General features: G+C 60.9%; 2 protein-coding genes across 11 annotated transcripts in view; one reads left to right on the forward strand and one right to left on the reverse strand.

Moving 5' to 3' along the window:
• The window catches only part of CERK (ceramide kinase), a 215,672-nt gene that overhangs the window by 47,599 nt on the left and 148,935 nt on the right, over positions 1-19,138 (forward strand). For 5 of the 6 annotated variants that reach the window (XM_082422209.1, XM_082422210.1, XM_082422204.1 and 2 more), the window contains one exon: positions 1,645-4,024. In XM_082422209.1, the coding sequence (XP_082278335.1) occupies positions 1,645-1,717 (73 nt within the window). In that variant the 3' untranslated portion in view covers positions 1,718-4,024. Of the gene's footprint in view, positions 1-1,644; positions 4,025-19,138 lie in introns of those variants that run through there. The other variant, XR_014252760.1, reaches the window with a different exon arrangement.
• GRAMD4 (GRAM domain containing 4) overlaps positions 6,623-19,138 on the reverse strand; it is a 78,173-nt gene continuing 65,657 nt past the window's right edge. For 3 of the 5 annotated variants that reach the window (XM_082422197.1, XM_082422196.1, XM_082422198.1), the window contains 12 exons: positions 18,560-18,651; positions 17,156-17,247; positions 16,028-16,100; positions 14,827-14,898; positions 14,400-14,443; positions 14,215-14,324; positions 13,336-13,490; positions 11,621-11,765; positions 10,739-10,832; positions 9,892-9,976; positions 8,972-9,040; positions 6,623-8,753 (listed from right to left, as the gene is read on the reverse strand). In XM_082422197.1, coding sequence (XP_082278323.1) covers positions 8,649-8,753; positions 8,972-9,040; positions 9,892-9,976; positions 10,739-10,832; positions 11,621-11,765; positions 13,336-13,490; positions 14,215-14,324; positions 14,400-14,443; positions 14,827-14,898; positions 16,028-16,100; positions 17,156-17,247; positions 18,560-18,651 — 1,136 coding nt within the window. In that variant the 3' untranslated portion in view covers positions 6,623-8,648. The remainder of the gene's footprint in view (positions 8,754-8,971; positions 9,041-9,891; positions 9,977-10,738; positions 10,833-11,620; positions 11,766-13,335; positions 13,491-14,214; positions 14,325-14,399; positions 14,444-14,826; positions 14,899-16,027; positions 16,101-17,155; positions 17,248-18,559; positions 18,652-19,138) is intronic. The other 2 variants (XM_082422195.1, XM_082422194.1) reach the window with 2 other exon arrangements.

Here is a 19,138-nt window from a genome sequence, read left to right on the forward strand (position 1 = left end):
TGAGGGGTTGATCTTTTCACAGGTTTTGAAGCCCCTCAGTTTTATTTTTCTCCTCCACATCCTGCACTGCCAGTACTGGCATTCTCGCTCTGGTCTCCTAACTAGTTAAACAAACTAACAAAGCGCCTTTGTGGGCACTTTCCAAGTCCTGGGTCCACTGACCACCCGGAGAGGCTCCGGCCCCGAGGAGCCCAGCCCGCGGCCGTGCTGCGGTCCAGGCGCCAGGCCCGCCCCTCCGGCCCTGAACCTGCTGGGCCTGCTGTATTTGGACTTGGGAATCTGCAGTCTGATTATATGTATTTATTACATCACCAGATGAAATAGGAGTGCCAAGAACGTGGTTTTTGGCCCCACTGAAAGACACAGTAAAGGAAACTGTTTTTTAGAAAAAGGCTATTGATTGAGGTGTGCGTGTAACAGTTACAAGAGACTGAGGGAGAACTGTAAAGTTGTAGAAGGATTCTGTCCTGTGACCAATGGCTTTAGGATCTTGGTCGACCTTAAGGAATCCAAGCTGGACTCCCGCTGGCGATAGCAGAGTGGGTGTTGCATGAGCAAGGTGGTCGGGAGCCTGCCTGTAGGCCCCACCCCCGCCGCGTGGAAGGACGGGTGGCAGGTGCACCCTTCCGTGTTTCAGCGTGCTGTGTGTTCTCCCCGTTTATAATCCCCACTGTAAATGGCTCTCAGCCAACCAGCTGCTGGTCCCAGCTGGGTCTCCTGACTGCTAGCGTCCAAGCCAAAGCCGTGGGCAGGGGCAGCTCTCCAACCTCCCCCAGTGCCCGTCTGCGTGCTCCCTGCTCTTGCGACCAGGATGCAGCCAGCGTGGCGGTGACCGCCCTGCTCACGTCTCAGGACAAAAGGCGGCTCCACGGTCACAGGCGAACCCGCCCTGCCAGTCGTGCGTGCAGGGGTTCGGCTCCTGTAGACTCACTTCACAAGTTAAGGAAACGGAATTATTTTTAATGCCGGCTTATGAATTGCTGAAAGTTAAAAAAGGCATTCTTTTGTGAAATATATCCTACACACCTTGATAAAGATTGCGGTGTCTTGAACAGTGAGTCACTTACTTACGGGGCCTTTGGGACTAACCATCTCTCAGGAGGCTGTGACGTCATTCATCAAGTGGGACGGTGGCACTGCCTGTGGGACCCAAGAGCCCACGCTGACCTCTGAGCCCCCGCTTATGTGCTGTGGCTCTCTGTGGAAGGCGGGCGCTCGGGCTGGTGTGGCGACACTTGTCTCCCGTGACGGCACATTTCCAGTGTCTCCTACTCGCTCGGGCTTGCCCTTCAGGGGACCCTCCCCATGGCCCCGTCAGCTCAGTTCTCATAAGGAAACCGAGGCAGGAAGAGAGGCGGCCTGTGGGTTTGTTACTCTGCTCGCGGGTGGGGCGCTGGAGTTAGAACCGGGTCTACGGGGTCCTGGATCTCCACTTGGCCGTCGGCTGCCCTTTGCAAAATAGGTCTCTCGGGAGTGTCAGGAAGTCGCTCTGCGCCCCTGGCCCGTCGCTGCCGGGTGGGACCAGAGACTGCCACGGTGAGACCCACCATCCTGGTGCATGAGGCCCACCTCCGCCCTCAACCAGCTGGGGGGCCGAGGGTCAGGGGACGCACAGGGTCTAAGTGTGGCCCTTTGTCTCTGCAGGGTGCACTGCCAGCTGGTCCGGCTCTTTGCACGAGGAATCGAAGAGAACTCGAAGCAGGAGTCACAGCGCTGAGACGCCGTCTCGCATCGCCGGCCCTCTTGCTGTGCTTGGGAAGTGGGAACAGTATTTAAGAAAATTACTACAGACCAATTACGTTGATATGCATTCAAACTTAGAAATTTATTTTTGATAGTTAAATGTTGATTTTAGAAAAAATACCTTTTGTCAACAATTTTGTGGACGTATTTGGCATTTTCAGTTCTATGTGAGTCTTTGGGTTGCGTTTCACGTAACTTATCCTCAGCAAGTGGCGCTTGCTGATTTGGGAGTGCTTGGCTTCTTAGATTTCAACCATGCTGATGGTGCAGATGTTAAAACGGCCCATTTGTGGCTCTGTCTCAATAACCGTAGGAACAACGCGATGTGAACGTGTTCCATCGAGGTCACGCCACCAGGACACGAGTGTCTACAGGGTCACCGATCTGCTTGGCAAGACTTACCCTGTAGTAGCTTGTGATCAAGTTTTGGAAAGTAGTTGGTTCTCTTTGCCTTTGTAGTACCTGCATCTTAACTTGCGATTAAGACGTTATTACTGGACCCTTTCTGTCCTGTGCAACTACAATGCAATATCACAGTCCTGCTCGAAGTGACACTTCCATAGTAGCCCGTTCTAGTGAGTGAGAAGAACACTCAGAGTAACGATACTGTAGCTTGAAAAATCACAGTAGTGTTTCTAGACAATCCAGCTGGGAGCGAGAACAAGTCAGGAGCCCTGGAAACGGGCAGCTTGCAAAGCACTCGAAAGGGTTTTACTCTTTTAAATTTGGAATCCCCGAGCTTTCTATCCGCACAGCGGGGGTGCCATAGCTGGGCTTTGTGGGGAGACAGAAAGCAGCCAAGCGGGGTGGGTGAGACATTCCTGCGCGAACTGTGTGAACTCCAGACCAAGCGCCCCACCCCCAGGGGAGGGTCCCACGCCCCGGGGTCCCTTGGCGGTACCACGTGGTCCAGGTTTGTTCCTTTCTTATCTTCACACTTATTTCTATATATTTATTGAAAGTTCTGGCCTTTCAACCAGAAGAGGATAAACGGTGCCCTCACTGTCTGTTTTCGTTTGTTTCTGCTCAAGTGCTGGGGCCTCCCTGGGCCCAGGGGCACCCCTCGCCTGGGCTTTGTTTGTGTTCCTGCTTCGGTGTGTGGAAGACGCATCTAAAACAGCTTTAACTGAAACGTGAGCGGCTGCAGCTTCACCTTGGATTTGTGATGAGGGAGTCTGTTAAGAGAGGCGGTGGGAGTGGCCGCCGCCTTTCACGCAGGGTCAGGGTCCGGGCAGTCGCTTTAGCATCTAACAGACATCGTTTATCTTTGGAATTCCTTTGCGGTGATTCCTATTTGGAAGTACACGTGAAATGTCCTATTTCACCATTCAGTCCCGCCCAGAGCAGATGAAAGGGCAGCCTCAACAGTGGATTTTTAGGAGACCATGTTATTAAGTGATTGTGCAAGTTGAATGATTTGATAACTGGCGGGTGAGTGAAAAGTCTGGGGATGAGAAAGAAAGAGATGCCGCCGTCTTGTTGATGCTTGCCCTCGGTGGGGAGGAAACCAAAGGTGCACGAGCTCTGCGCGGGGGACCGTGAGCACCGTGGACGCGCCGTGGAATTGATTGCGCTGCTTCACCAGGGTCCCCGAGAGGGTCTCCAGTCTTCATCATCCCTGGGGAATGCTTCCAATCACTGGCCTGCCCTGAAACGCACTGCCAATTGGAGAAAAACCGTCCAGGCCAGAGGGTAAGCATTTTACGTTCAGGAAGAAACCCCGCCACGCCACATGGTTCCTGCGTGCCTTGGCGATATTCACCGACTGCTTGCTGACATTCAAAACTGCAGACCTTGGAACTGCCCCTGGAGGTTGTGTGGCTGTCTGAGGACCGTCCCGCCCCACCCCGGGAGCTGTGGATGACCCCGTCACGGGGCCGGAGTACCCTTCAGACCTTGCGGCGCGTGAGGACCCTGAGCGGCGACCCCAGCGCCTATACTGCAGGATTTTAAGAAAAAATCAGAACTGATGGCTGGACAGTGAAAACCTGGGGTCGCTGAGCAGCGTTAGTCTAGGTTGGTAACCTCCTGGGTGGCCTGTTGGTGCAAGCAGTGACGCCCGGACCTTCCTCCTGGTCATCCTGATGCCGAGCGAGGGCGGCGCGTGCCTGCCCCTGGGCGGGCGGCTGACTCTGTCCTTACTGCAGTCCCGTGTAACTGGGCGGTGTGGGCAGAAAGGGGCTTAATTTCCTTTCTAGTCTTGCTGGCTTCAAGATTAGAAAATGGTGAATTTGCTCTGATATGTTTGAGAAGACAAATAAAGTTGTTACTTTGGGCAGAACATAGCTTCTTTTTTCTCTTACGAGTTTCCTATTGTTTTTCAAAGCAGAGTATTTTTTGTGAAAACAAACACGTACAATTTAAAGAACAAGAGTAAAATGAACAGTGGGGTACCTACCACCCATGCCAAGAAATTGAACTTCACCCCCAAGCTCCCTGTGTGCCCTTGTGGACCGAGCCTCCCCTGCCTTCACCGAAGAGCTAACTACTGTTTCAAAATTTGAGGGTATCATTTCCTTGCGTTACCCATGAGAGGGGATCAGAAGGTGGCACCCCCAAATGTGCCACTTTGGCGTAAGGACTGCTCTGAGCGGAAGACAGCTAAGAAGTGGCAGATGCCAAAAAGAGCTCTCTGCCCTCCCCCATCTGCCTGAAAGGACATATCTTCCTCTTTGTGAGGGTGTGCCCCCTCTTCTCTCCTGGGCCCCCTTTGTCCCTGGAGGCAAAGTTAGTTAGCACTGAGGTGGTGCTGCACAAACAAACCTTAATAAAAGAACGCTTCTCTTCCATTAGTTTCCCCATATAAAATGCCCCAATACATTAACTTTACCCTAGAAGCCCAAACTCCCTTTCCTTTGTCACTTCTTGTCAAAATTATTGCCCTTTATTAAAATCCATATAAGGCGCTGGGTCTGACCACCTCTTTGTCTCCACTGCTTTTCTACAAAGGCCTGGAGTCACATAAAAAAAATTAAATATTAGCATTAGATAAAAATTGTATGCCGTTTCTTCTAATTTGCCTTTGGTCAGTTTAATTCATAGACCCCAACAACTGAACCTGAGAGGGTAGAAGAAAGGTGTTTTTTTTTCCTCTTCCCCTACTTGTTTATAGTCTCAGACAGCATAGTTTTTCAGGTTTTGCTCTTTATATAAAGGCATCATACTGTGTCATTTTCTGTAGCCTGTTTCATTCTGTGGGTATTAAGAAGACGTTTTCATCATGAAACTGAATTTTCCAGTCTATGAACATTGCATATATTTCCCGTTATGTAAGTCCTAATTCGCATCTTTCAATACAGGTTAATAATTTTTCCATATGTCTCTTAATTTTGTTTAGATTTGTTCTTAAAAACTTCCTATTTTGAGGCTGTTTTATCCTTTAAAATTTTTGTTTTTATGTAGAAATGCAGTGGCTTTTTATGTATCAGATTCTATCCAGAAAAACTTGCCTCTTATTTTTCTGTAGATTTGGGGGCTTTCTATAATCACAAATATTTGAGTATTATCCTTTCCAATCTTACTGGTGCTGTGATGCCAGCCTTTGACAGTGGAGGACACTGGGGCCCAGAGTAGGAAGGGGCTGGGCTTCCTGGTTCCAGTGTTTGTTTGGGGGGCAGATCTCCACGAGCTGGGCGGCTTTCCCACACACGGGGGGGTCTCCCGGACCCTCAGCTCCCACGCAGAGGCTGCTCCCCGAGATTCCGGCGGCCTTCAGGGTCGCCTCGCCCCTCACTCCAGTCTCTGTTACAGCCAATAATGTTGGACTCAGCTTTGCCCGTTGGTTAAATACTGTGGGGAGAACAGTATTACAATCCTTGGTTCATCACGAGCGCCCCTCTTTGGTCAGCGTATGACCTTATTTACCCATCATGTAGTCATAAAATTCACTCACCAAATGCCGTGTTATTAAACAGTAAGTACCTATGAAGAGAACCCCGATTCAAGAACAAGAACATTAATTTCATTTCCCTCTGTGGGCTGTCGGAAGAGGGCCCACCACAAAGAGGGGCAGAGGCTGAGTGGGAACTTCAAGCGCAGGTAGGGGACCAGGAGGTTTATTTTAGCTGCAAAATCACAGCTTGGGTGCGTCGTCAGGAGAGTCACTGGCGAGGGGACAGCACTCCCGGGGGTGTCTGATGTCTGCCAGGTCCCCCAGGGACCGCTGTCCCGTCACTGCTGTGTCCAGCGCATACGACAGCGCTGGAAGTGGATGGATGTGGTATCCAAGGCCGCCCCCCTCACCACGGAGCTGGCCCACTGGACCTGGTTTCCATCCAGCTCTGGCCACTCCCTGAGGGACCTGGGCAGGCATCTGCCTCCCGGGGGCTCAGGGTGCAGGGGGCTGGGGGCCCTTGGGTGTCCCCACCACAGGTCAGTGTGTGACCTTGGGGGTCTCAGAAGCCAAGCAGCTTTCTGCATCCCTCAGTGTTCAGTGCCAGCAACTGGACCAGCTAAGCCACTAGCGCTACTAAGGACCCCTCTGCCCAGGGCCCCCTCAGCCTCAGACCTCGGGGAGGGCTGCAGGCAGCAGCTGGTCCCAGGGATGCCCACGGCCCCCGAGGGGAGGCGTCTCTTGGCGGGGGCCAGGACCTGTACCCCAAACTGCAAGTGCTGCTTCGGCCCCATCCCTGAGCTCCCCCCGCCCCCGGGGCGTGTGCCAGCCCGTGGACGCTCCTCCCCCGCTGGCCACCACCCCTCCTTGGCTTCCTTCTGGAAGCTGGGCCCCTGCCTCCCGCCTCCCAGTGTCCACAGCTTCCCCCGCCCGCAGTCCACTCCCTGGGTGCCCACCTCGCTCCTCAGCCTTGGTGCTGAAACCCCCACTGCCCTCTAGTGCTAGTGGCCACAGGGACCCTGCCAGGAAAACTGAGCCCCCCCGACCTTAGCACAAAGCATTACAGGTTTATTTAAATAAAAATTTATAATTTATACAAGACTTTTTTTTAAACAAGGTTTTCTTAAAAAAATGTTACAGGGGCATTTTTTTCATCAGTTCTTCATACAGTACAATCCTTTTGTTGAACAAAAGTTACACTGGTAATGAGTATTTACAGATCCAAAATAGACTCGAGCTCCAGACATAAAAAATTTAACATTCATTCTAGTTCAGTGATTAGTTGCAGAAATTAAACATCTGCCCAGATTTACACAACTCAATAAAACTCCAGGCTCTCCCCGACAGGGAGCCCGCACAGGCCCGCGCTCTTCCCGGCAGGGGCCCTGGGCTTCCAAAGGGGGACCTGCCGTGGGCCACTGCAGCTGGGGACGGCCGCCCCGCACGTGGTCAGCTTTCATCTCCCTCGCTCCTCAGAAGGGACTCAAGCCAAACCACGCCACTCTGAAGGAGGCAAGTCCACTCCACGCAGGGACACACCCGCAGCGCGGGGGACAGAGTCCCACCGTGCTGACAGGGACGCATGTTGAGCCCACAGCAGCCCCGGGGAGTGGGGCTTGAACAGCACCCACGGGTGTCGCCCCGCAGTCACCCTGGGCCAGTTCAGGGCCCACCCTGCCTTGCCCCGGGCACAGAGGGGGTCCCACTGGGTGTGCACCCACAGCCCCCCCCAGGACTCGGTCCGCCTGCACCGACCGTGGGGCAAAGCCCAGGTCTCGGGCGGGCTCTGCCTTCGTCTCTGAAAGGTCACAGGACACCGACGCCAGGGAAACCAGGAGCTGGGCAGCCACCGCAGGGCCCCGGGACCTCACGACCGGGCCGGGGCGTGTGCTTGTCTGGCTGGTGGGCGTGGCTCCCGAGCGCACTCCGCGGGGTCCCCCACCAAGGGGTGACAAGAGTGCCGCCACCGAATCGCCCGCCCAACCAGCAAATGGGGAGCAAAGGTAAAAATTACGTCTGAAAAACGATACAAAAATAAAAAAAACAGCTTGCTCTCTGTAAAAAATATAATCTTCTGTTTCTTCAAAAAACAACGATCTCCGTGACACCCAGAGGACTCAGGACAAGCTGAGGGACCGGAGGTGCCCGTGTTGGGAGTGTGCCGAGCGGGGGTGGCCCCGCCGTCTCCTGGGCGTGTCCGTCCCCGCGGCCTTCGGCCAGTCAGTCCCAATGGGACGCCGGCTTCAGGGAAGGGCCGGGCCTGCGAGACGCGCGCTCTGACCTCCCCGAGGGCGAGGGCTCTCTCCCCCTCCCAGCTGCGTGTGTGCAGGCACCAGGGGTGCGGACCCCAACCTCTGGGCTCTGCTCGCGGTCACTCCCCAAAGCCGGCTGACCTCCCCAGCGTCCCTGCACAGCAGGCCCTCTGCCAGCCTGGGCCCCTCGGGCCTGAGGCGCTCTGGTCCACTCCCACCCCGGCCCGGGCATCCCCCTCACCCACCCCGGCACAGCAGCCTGGAGGCCGGGGCGACCCCGAAGCGGCTGCCCTCCTGGGCCTTTCCACCGCACGGCGCTCCGCATCCTCCTAAGGAGCTGATCTCGGGCCCCCGGCCAGCTGGTCAGCACCGCGCTCCCTCCCAGGACGTGCACGGGGGTCTCCCTGAACGACGGGCCCGTTCACGGCGCTGGCCAAGGGCCCCCACGTCGCCTGTCGCCAGCGTCCTTCACCCCGGGGAGGGCCCCGCATGCTCCTCGTATGGCTTTGGTGTGGCAGAGCTACTGGCCTCCGAGAGCTGGGTGCGGCCGCGCCGGTCTCCGCCCGGTGGGGACAGAGAAGGCGCAGCTGTGCCTGGCGGTGTGTCCTGCGTGTCATCCTTCCCGGTGGCCTCGCGTCCACAAGACGCGCCCTCGAGAGTCCTGACCCCTGTGCGAAGGAGTCTGTAAAACGCAGGGTCAACACAATAGAAACCACAGATCAGGGGGGTTATTGCAAAAGATCACGAGGATGTCCAATTTTTCTGCACTACCGAATTATTAAAAAAAGAAAAACTCCCAGCGATGTCACAGCGAGGCAACCCTAGCTGTCGCCGCCCGATGCCGCCGCCGCCGTGATCTTCATGTACTGGCTGAAGATGGTCTCGAACGCCTCGTCTCTGTGCACCATGGCGCCGAACACCAGCGGCTGGCGGGGAGAGGAAGCACCAGCGGCGAGTCCGTGGGCGGCCAGGTCCACACGGAGCCGCCCCTCCCCGCCAGCACCTGCGCTGGGCCGCAGCCTCCTGCCCCGGGAGGGAGGGAGGGGGCTTCCCAGGCCCCTCTGCCCGGCCGCAAGCCTGGCCAGCCTGCGCTCAGAGCCACGCCCGGGCCCCCCCCCCGCCCCGGCCCCCGCCCGGCACTTACTTTCTGTGTTGATGGCGTGGACACGGCAATCCCCATGCCCGACCCCGGGAGGACGGAGAGGACCTTGTACTGAAAGCCAATGGCGTGCCTGTCACCACGGGCCCCCCTGGAGACGGGGCCACCCTCCTCACACCCCAGGACACTCTCCACAGAGCCTCAGATGGGCCTGGGCCTCCCCAGCCAGCAGAGAACAAGGACTGACGGTGTGAATGAAACAGCAGACCTGCTGACACTGCCGCCCAGCCTTGCCGGGGTCTCCCCAGGAGCACTGTGTGGGGGGAACAGGCCCCCCAGCCCGATCTTGCTCCTGCGACCCCACCGACCACACACCTCTCTGGGAGGGAGGGACCCACCACAGCCACAGGGTGCTCCTGACACACCTGCCCAGCAGACCCCTGGGGCCCACCCAGGATGCCCAAGGGGGCGCGGGTGGGCCTGGCCCCCCCGCCAGGTGTGTGTGTCAGGCTCTGCGCACACCTGTGCCTGCTCCACGTGACATGACGGAAAGTGCTAGAAAATGCCGGAGCCGGGACAGCCTACCCCAGGGGAACGTCTCAGGGCCAAGGGGCAGACGGCACAGCGGTGAGAGCGGGCTCGGGCGCCCAGCTGCCGGGGCCCAGCTCACTGCCCCCCCCACTCCCATCTGTGCAAGGATGCCAGGCGCTGGCCCACCAGGCAGAAGAGAGGGCCCAGCCCGTGGCGCGTGGATATCCCCCGACGGGCCGCAGGGCTCCGCACAGACACCGCCTAGAAGCGGGGCCCTGCCGCGGGGAGAAACGCCGCCTGCCCGACCGTCCAGACGGCACCCCTCGTCTTGTTCTAATCGCACCCCACTCCCAACTCGACCGCCAGCTTCGTGGCCCCGCAGCTCCTCCGCTCCTGAGACTGGGGGGTGAGGGCGAGCAGGGCGCCGCACCCACCTTTTGGATGTCCGTGATGTCCACCAGCTTGATGACTTTGTTCCTCTTGGAGAAGCCGGACTTGGAGCTTTCGAAGCACAGGTAACTACCGGGGGCGGCGGCGGGGGGCAAGGGAGGACAGAGCACAGCCCAGCAGGTGAGCCAGAGGGCACCGTGCCCGGCGGCTGCAGCCACAGCCCAGACACAGGGCCCCCTCACCTGCCGCGACGCGTCGGCCTCTTACAACCAATTTCATTTCTACCGAGTCTCACAGCTTCTCAGGTTTAAAACCCACTGCTCTGCACTGGACCCGACCCACGTTCCCATGACGTGAGCGTCCCCAGGACGCCCAACAAGAGACCCGTGTGTCCCTGAGGCCCGGCCGGGGTCTCCTCGGCCAGTTCCTCCAGCGAGGGAGACGAACAGGTGGTCCTTGCCTGAGAGTGGGGGGCGAGGTGGCCGAGGGTCCCCAGGGCTAAGAACAGACCCCACCGTGCACCTGCTCCGCCCCTCCCACCCCTGGCGGTAGCTGGGCTGCTACGCCCCGAAAGGAGGGTAACAAGAGCCCTGCTGCTGCCCTGGGGCCAGGACCCTGGCTGGGGGAACTGCACGGTTCCCGCCGCACGACGTTGGGTACCCAGACCGGGGCATCCCGGGGCCTGGGGAAATGACGGCCTGCGGCCCCGGCTGCGCCCGGCTCAGAGGCAGCACCTCCCCACCCGGGGGCCGGGAGCCAGCAGGAGTCGGGCTCTCGGCAGGGCTAGGGTCCCCACGGCTAGGCTGCCCTGGACCGCGGGGCCTGCGAGGAGCCCCGTCTCATTCTGGCCCCAGCCGGAGGGCGCGCCCGCCCGCCGCCGGCCTCACTCACTTCTCCGTCACGTACAGGACCCCGTTCCTGATGTAGTCGGTCGGCATCTTCCGGTCTCTGTTTATCAAGCAGCACCGCCAGCCGCTCTCACACACTGACGGGGACAAAAGCGGCCCGTGACCTTTCCTACTGGAAATACCCGCCCTCTGACTTGATGTTGGAACCATCAGCACTGGCTTTTCAAGGATGTACTGACGCTCACCCTCCGCCATCAGGTGAAACCCACAGTGGGAGGAAAGTGGCCTCTGAGAGCCTCTGGAAAGCAGATGTTTCCCCTCCCACGTCAATGGGCGGGGATTTTGTTGTTTTTTTTTTAAAGGAAAAGCACAATTTAAATAAATCAAACTACGGCCCCGACTCTCAAGGTTCACGGTCTGGGTCAGCAGAAAGAGGGCTCAAGAGAAGATCAAAACTTAAATTCTCCAAACTTTTCTTTCTGCAGTTGGTATCACACACGACAGACGCCAAATCGTTGAAGAGTCCCCGACCCGCCTCACAGAGAGCCGGGCAGCGCAGGTGTTTCGGGGGAGGCCGAGCAGGGCCCTGGGCTCCCGAGTCACCTGTCACCACCCAGCTTTCTAGGAGGCCACAGCAAGGGACGAGCGGGCCAAAGCAGGACCGGGAAGCCCCTGCACGCGTGACGCCGAGGCTGGCGGCCACGCCGAGTCGCGCTCTGCGGCTCCGCTTCTGGGCCGGCCGGCCTGCCTGCCTGCCTTTCCGCTGTCAAGCCACCCACTGCAGACGCGCCCGGCCCCTCCGACCCACCCGCCCAGGAAGCCCGGGAAGGGGGAGGCGGGCGAGCGGCCCTCCCTCGGCCCCCGTCGGGCCCCCCAGCACTGGGGCGGGCGACCCCGCCTGGCCACAGGCTCAGCACACACGTACCCGCCAGCGGACGCTCGTTTTCTGTCAAGTTAAAGATTTCGTGGAAATTGCTCTTCTTGGCGCCGTGGACGCGGCTGGCGTCCTCGTCCTTGTTCAGGCCGGCGGGCGCGCTGGTCACGTAGCTCCGCGAGGAGGCCGTCTGCGGCTGCCGAGGGCACACGACGTCCCCGTCAGTCCCCGTCAGCCCCGCCGGCCGGTGGGGGTGGGGGGTAGCCGTGGGCGGGCGTGAGGGGGCGGGGCCGAGCCGGGACGCACGCACGCACGCAGCCTAGCCCCGCCCCGCCCAGGCCCCGCCCCACGCGTGGACGAGCGGAGAGGCAGGCACACCCAGACGTGGGGTCCCGTCCTCCTCGCCCACGAGCCCCGGTCTAGGCAGAGCAGCCCGGCTGCGGCGGGCAGACCCTCTCCCCGTGACGTCACGCTGTTCCGAGCCCGACCCAGCACGTGCGGTCAGTGCGGTGCCGGCAGGCACTCATGCCCGCGCTGCGGACACTGGGACCGGCCTCGGGACGGGCCACTGAGAGCAAGGTTGGCAAGTCAGACGGAGTGAGACCACAGCAACGCGCGGCATCAGGGCACGGCGTGGGGGTGCGGGTACCACACAGACACCGCACCGTCGTGTCCCGACAGCTGGCCGGACGGGACCACAGACGCGTGCGACCACAACGAAAGGAAAGGTGGGTCCACGTGACACGAGGCGGTAAACACCAGCTGAGCAAGCAGCACGCGCAGACACACGGCCACGGGACGCCCTGGTGGGGTCGCCCTCCACCCCGGGAAGCCCACCTCCCCGCCACTCGGGTCTACGACACTTAGGGAGCCAGGCTGCCCGCTCTTGGGCCTCACCCCTTGGGTCCACCTCCTGCGTGACCAGAGCCCACCCACCAGCTCCCCAAGGTGCGGGCTGCTCCTGCCTGCCCGGCTGCACACCTGGCTTGCGAGTCTGGGGCCCCAACAAGCTTTGTTGTTCTAGAACCCAGGAAGCCTGATCCACACTTGACCCAGAGCTTCCCTTCCACGGACAAAAGCATCAGTTCCCAGACACCCTTTCCTCAAAGGACACTCATACACGAGACTCTGAAATCCAACGTCACCTCCTCCAGGAAGCCCTCCTACACCTCCGTGGGAGTCCTACTAAGCCCAGAACCTCCCCACTAGTCTGAGACCCCAGGAGGAGCACCAAGGCCAGCTTGCCCTCCTCGTCCTGGCTCTGGACAGGGTGCCTAATGCCCACATGGCCTTCCACCCAGTCCCAGCCCATGAGCACAAAATGTGCCCATCTCGGCCTTGCTGGCCCCTTGCCAGGAACAGCAGGGACCTGGCACCCAACCAGAGAGCAGTCACTCCCAGGGTTCGCAGGGTCTCGGCAGTCACGGCCAACACCCTGTACCCTCCTGCCCTTGGCCTGGGGGCCAGCCGCACCTGGCGGGGCCCACTCCCCAGCCAGCCGAGGTGGGTAGGGGCCCCCTGACCAGCCTCCAAGCGCTGCACAGCCTCCCCCAGCAGCCATCCCCTGCCCAGGGCTGGCCAGCCCCAGGGTGTCCGCCCTGGACCTTCAGGACAGCAGAGCTGGTCACAGCGAATCCACCCCCGCAGCTGTCTTAAGTTGTCTGTTTCAAGGGCCCCGAGAGTCAAAGACACCAGCCTCCCCGCAAGCCGGAAGTGAGGGACAGCGGCGTGTGGCCGGCGCATCTCCCGGCCGCCGCGGGGCCTACCCTTCGTGACACAGTGGTGCTGGAGCGCTCCTTGAGCTGGGGGTCCGTAGGGAGACTCTTCCAGATGATGTAGGGAGTGTCATACTTGGCTCTCAGCCTCGGGCAGCGTTTGAAGATAAAATCGATGACAAAAAGCTTGATTCCGGCGTAGAGTCCTAGGGGCAGAATGAGGTCCCGTTTCTCCAGGACCCTGCGGCCCTGCCGGTGTGGCCGGCACGGCGGTCCCCGCCCTGCGGGGCGCTCCGTGGAGGGCCTCCCGGGACCCAGGTGTGGGCCGATGGTCCTGGGGTGGTTACACAGGGCAGGGAAGTGACCCCAGCTGAAAGGGAAGCCACTTCTATGGGTGTGCTGTTGCCTCCAACCCAGAGGTGGCTCAGGCCAAACACTAACCTGTCCCTAAAACCGACCGACCAAACCACGAGTCACCATCCTCCAAAGGGGACGTGAGCAGGACTTCAGGGGACCCGTCCCCAGCCTGCCCACCCCTGACTAGGTGAGCCGGCAGTGATGGCCAGGAGCTCCCACACCCCGGTCAGGGCACCTGCGTTGGCCCAGGTCCCCAGAGAAACGAGACAGACAGCCCGGAGCACGCCGCACTTCCGTTGGCGTTTGTCCTTCCCCCCCACGGCCTCATTTGCCTGCCCCGGTTTTCCTGGCGAGGGGGGCAGGGAGGGGGCGAGAGACCGAGGACCCACCTGCACGTTGGGGGCCAAAGGGCAGGTGGGGACAGTGCCCAGACCATGAGGCCCCCGAACTGTGTGACCGCCACACCCAACACTCCAGCTCAGGCCGGGCGCCCCCTGCCCACCCCCCACCCACGCACCATGGACGGTGCTCATGAGACGGCGCGGCGCGCTGACCGTCCGGCAGGCTCCTTACCCAGGGCCAGCCCCACCAGGCGGTAGGGGAAGAAGCAGGAGGCGAGGAAGGCGGCCCACAGCGCGATGTATAGCTTCTGTGTGATCTCAGGCTGCACCCACATGAACAGGCTGGAAGGGAGAGGGGAGGTTCAGCCAGGTGGCGGGCGCAGCCTCGACGCGGCCGGCCAGGGGCTGATGACTTACTTCTTGATCTTTTCCAGGATGTCGGCCATCTTGCCAAAGAGGTTCTGTGTGAAGAAGCAGCTGCGGTCACGACAGACCCCCGGGGCCACAGGGCAATGCTGTAGACGCCCAGCGCCCGGGAGACCACGGCCGGCGCCACGGAGCCCGTGGTCCTGCCCAGCCGCTCCCAGGCCGAGGACCGGGTGATGGTCCGGTCCGAATCACGGGTTAAGGCACCACTCGAGACGAGGGACCCAGGCCCGCACCCTCCCGGGAGCTCGCCTGGCACTGGTCAGGAGGGCCTCCACCAGCCGGGGCGCCAGCGTCAGACCAAGCCAAGAGGGCCCTCCCCACCAACCAGGTTGTCTCGGGTGTCAGCTCCCAGACAAGCCAGGCCTGGAGGGCTGGGTAGCTGGGGTCCCCCCCACCTGGAGCCCAGCAGCAGTACCTGGGCTTTCTGGGCGACGTCCAGCACGAGCTGGAACTTCTCAGACACGGTCAGGTCTTCCTTTGGAGGCTCCTTCAGTCAAAGGGGAAAGAGAATTTCCACTGAAATTTAACAGTTCAGAGAAATTACTGACAAAAACAGCAAGGAGGCCTCCCAGCCCGGGGACCAGGTCTCTGCTGCCCCGACACAGTCAGAGGGACGGGCATCCCTGGGGGGCCCAGCCCGAGGGGGCAGCACGGGCAGCTGTGCTAGCTGACACCCATCTGGTGCCTGAGAGGGTGGTAGGCAGCCCCCCAGCTGGGCAGGGCTGCTTAAACAGATCACCTTCAGAGGTGCATCTGAGACCACAGAGCCCACGCCCACCCCGCACTTTACAGGCGGGGGAACTGAGGTCCCAGCAGGGGGGCCTGATTTTGTCCTGCTTGTCTGAGTTCATTCAGCAAGAAACTCCCTAAGACCTCCAGGTACCAGGGCCAAAGGGCACAGGCCTGCCTCCCCAGAGACACCCTCCCTGACCCTGTCTAAAGGGGCCCCTGCAGACACCACCACACCCTGCACCCCTACTGTGTGCTCTGCGCACATGGTAGGTGCTCAAACACCTGATGAAGCCCATGGACGCACCATGGCCTCCCTCCTGCCTGTGCCCGGCGGTTCAGCCCCACGGGCCAGAGTCCCCCGTAGAGTGGTGGGCAAACTTTCTGTAAAGGGCCAGGTGATAAGCACATGTGCCTCTGCAGGCCCAATGGCTGGTCACAGCAGCTTGGCTGCTGCAGCCCCAAAGCAGCCACAGCGTAAACGAACAGGCGTGACGGGGGCCAATAAAACCTTGTTTACAAAATCGGGCGGCAGGCCACTGGTCCAGCCCGTCCATCGTTCACCTCCCTCCACGGGAGGCTGTGAGCGGCTACAGGGGCCCCCTCGCTACTTCCCTTCCACATCACGTCCCAGCTGAGGAGGGTCAGGTCAAGCCAAGCCCGGCCAGGCCAACCTGCTTCCCACGCAGCCAAGCCCAGGCTCGTGAAGGGCACTCGGGCATCAGCTGGCGAGGGGTCAGGGTGCGGCCACGCAGGGCTCCGCGTAGGGGCGGCTGGCCTTCTCCTCCCCGACCTCTCCTCGCCTGGCAGGGCTCCCCGCGGCCCCCGCACAGCACTGGCGGGTAGAGCCTGGGCCCCCCGGCGATGGAGCCCCTCCCAGGACTCACCACCACTTCGGACACTTCAGGCACGATGCTCCACTGTATCCTCCAGCCCCTGGCAAACAGGAGACAGCATCGTCTGCAGGCGGTGGCCGTAGAGGGGTGACGTTAAGTCACCAGGCCTGTGCTCCCAACTAGGAGCCGCCCCCGGAAATTTTGGCCACTGGGACAGGAGCTTCAGAAACACCCGGCCATCTGCCGAGACCACCAGGGCCCCCTCCTAGGCTCCTGAGAGATGACCCAGGTCACCCCCACGGATCCCTCCCCAGGGGCCCTCCTGGGGGTGGGCACACATTTACAAGCACCCAGAGGTGACGGGCCTCTCAAAATAAGGAAGTGGCAATGGCAACAACTTTAGTGAACCACGTCTAGTCTGGGCACGGAGAACCCTTTCATAAGCGCTTAACAGTTTTCTATGAGAAACGTTTTCAAATGAACCAACTTAGGCAACCGCAGAGAAGCACCTAGAAAAACAGTGTGTAAAGTGAACTTTTGAACGGCTCAGTGAAAATACAGAAGGCAGGGCCTCCTCTCAGGCCCGACGTGAAGCTGGGGTTCACTCTGTGGGGCGACCTCAGGTCCACACAGACCCAGGAGGGCCCGGGGATGCGGGGCTCCCACCCCAGCGTGCTGGCTTCCAATAGCGCCGCCCACCCCCAGCCTCGAGATGAAAAGGGGGTGTTCGGAGAGGGCGCAGGGAAGACACCGCGTGGCCCTGGGCTCTGGGGTTGCTGAGTCCCAGCGCCTCTTCGGCACCTGCACCCCGACCAGTGGGGACCTCCCAGGGCACAGAACCGCTGCAGCTCCGTCAACCCCCCTCCACCCATTGGGATGTCACTGCTGAGGTGTGTGTGGAGGGGGGACTTTCCTGCCCAAAAGCAGCACGACCGGAGGAGGGGCCGGAGTGACCCCAAAGCCGGCGCCCACTGGCAGCCCGCTGGAAAGAGCTGCTGGGGTTTGGGAGTCACCCTGCCCGCTGCAGCAAACCATCCTCCTGGGGGCTCGGGAACTATCAGAGGACAACCCCCCAAAACGCCAGCACGAGACACAGAGCCGGCTCGGCACGTGCCCTGCCGTGCGTGTAACGCAGGAAGACAGCACAGCCGCGAACACACAACAAACCGAAGCACCTACCTGGCTATGAGGTAATTGAGGGATAACCTCAAAATTGCTAGAAATAAGAACATGGGGATGGCCCAGCCATGCCACACGGCATTCATGTACACCTGCGGGTTTGGAGAGAAATGGGTCGGGAGGGAGACGGTTAGGCGACCTGCCAGCGTGGTTCAGGACAGACCAGATCCCTCTCTCCCCAAGCCAGGCAGGCCACGCTCGCAGGCAGGGAGACCAGGCCCCAGCAGCCCTCCGCAGGCCCGAGGACCAGGGCACGCAGCGTAGACAAACCCGCTCAGGGAGGAGGTGAGATGGAAACACTGCTCTGGGTGGGCGGGGAGCGGTTATGCCCCGGAAGGAGCAGCCTGGACGTGGCCCGGGATCACAGGAGGAGGGCTGACCCCACAGAGGCCCTGGCCCACCGCCGCTGCGGGCCCACCTGCCAGAGCCGGAGGCATCCGCGTACCCAGCACTGCTGACCGTCTACCCCGCGCCACAGGGCAGGCAGAGTGCGGGGCACAGCGCTGGCGCTCAGAGAGTGTAGGGGACGCATGCAGTGGGTTCAGGAGGAGGCCTGGCAGGTGGTCTGAACGGCGGGCAGGGCTAGCTCAGCCATAACACACAGGCGGAACTAGGGACCTGGGGCCCAAAGCAGCCAAGGCCCCATGGAGGGTGAAGGGTGAAGGGTGGCCGCAGGAGAGCTCCAGGGTGGAGGGGGCCGGCCCCTGGCCACCACGGCCTGTCCTCTGCATGTGCACAACACCCATCTCCCCGGTGGACGGTGGGCCCCTGGGGCTTCAGGGCGGCCCTCGGGGCCCTCTCAGGTGGGGGCCACCTATGGGGGCCTCTGCAGAGATGGGGCCTTTGGGGGCCGTGGCTCTCCCCCTCCTTCCTCCTTCCACTGGACAGCAGGGCCTCCCCGGGCAGGGCTGGGAGCAGCCACCGCAGGACAATTCAGACTGCGACTGGGCCTGTCTTCCCCAAAGCACCCCGTGATGCTGGCCCAGCGCCGCCTACCTTCCCCAGGCCTGGTGGCCTGCTTGGCCCCTAGGCCACTGTGCGCCCGCCAGGAGCCTCCCCCAGCCGCCGGTGCCTGATGGGAGGGACGGCTGGTTTCTGCACAAGCAGACAGACCACCCCACCGGCCCTTCCCCAACCCACTTGGGAAAGTCGGCCATAAGCTTGGCACGAGGCCCTCTCCTGAGAACACTGCTGCAGGGATTCTGGGCAGGCGGGGAGCCCCAGTGCCAGCCCCGGGCTGCACCCCACAACACCCTTATCCAGTCCTTACAACTGCCCTGCAGCCCACTTTACAGATGGAAACACTGAGGCCGGGAGCTGCCCCGCACGGCAGGGATGGGGGGGTCCCTCAGGAAACCTCAGGGAGGGTGCACAGCCCACCAGCCACCCGCGGGGAGCACTCACGGTGAAGGCGATGGCAGACGTGTAGACGGAGTACCAGTCGGATAAGGCAGAGAGGTTCTTCACAAAGCTGGTGACAGGCTTGGCACCGCGCTCTGGGGACAGAACAGGCCACGCGGTCAGGCCAGCGCTAGCCCGGCCCTCGGACACACCTGGCAGTCCGGCTGCTGCACCAGCTGGCGGTGCGGGGCGGGGGAGGGAACCAAAAGGAGCAAAGCAAACCCCAACCGTCGCGGGCTCCCAGCGCGCCTGACCCCAGGCCAGCGCTCCCACGGCCACTCCCGGGCTGCGGTCCGTCCTCTGTCCCCACAGGGAGACATCTGTCTGCCTGTCTGCCCTGGCCCGTGCCCACAGGCGGGGAACGGGGGTTTAGTTCACAGACCCCGGGCCCTGACAAGTATCTGGAGAAGCACCACGTTTCACTGGGGCTCCCAGGCCTGGAGGGAAACTCGGCTTCTGGCCATGGGCCAGGGGCCGACAGACAGATGGGGTGGGCCTGGGACATATTTCCCACAGCGTTAGGAAGAAGGCTGGGCTGGGAACTCCTGAAAAACGTGCTTCCGGAAGCAAGTCCAGTTCAGT

Source organism: Balaenoptera physalus (genome assembly GCF_965194825.1).
Source record: "Balaenoptera physalus genome assembly, chromosome: 13".
NCBI lineage: Eukaryota > Metazoa > Chordata > Mammalia > Artiodactyla > Balaenopteridae > Balaenoptera > Balaenoptera physalus.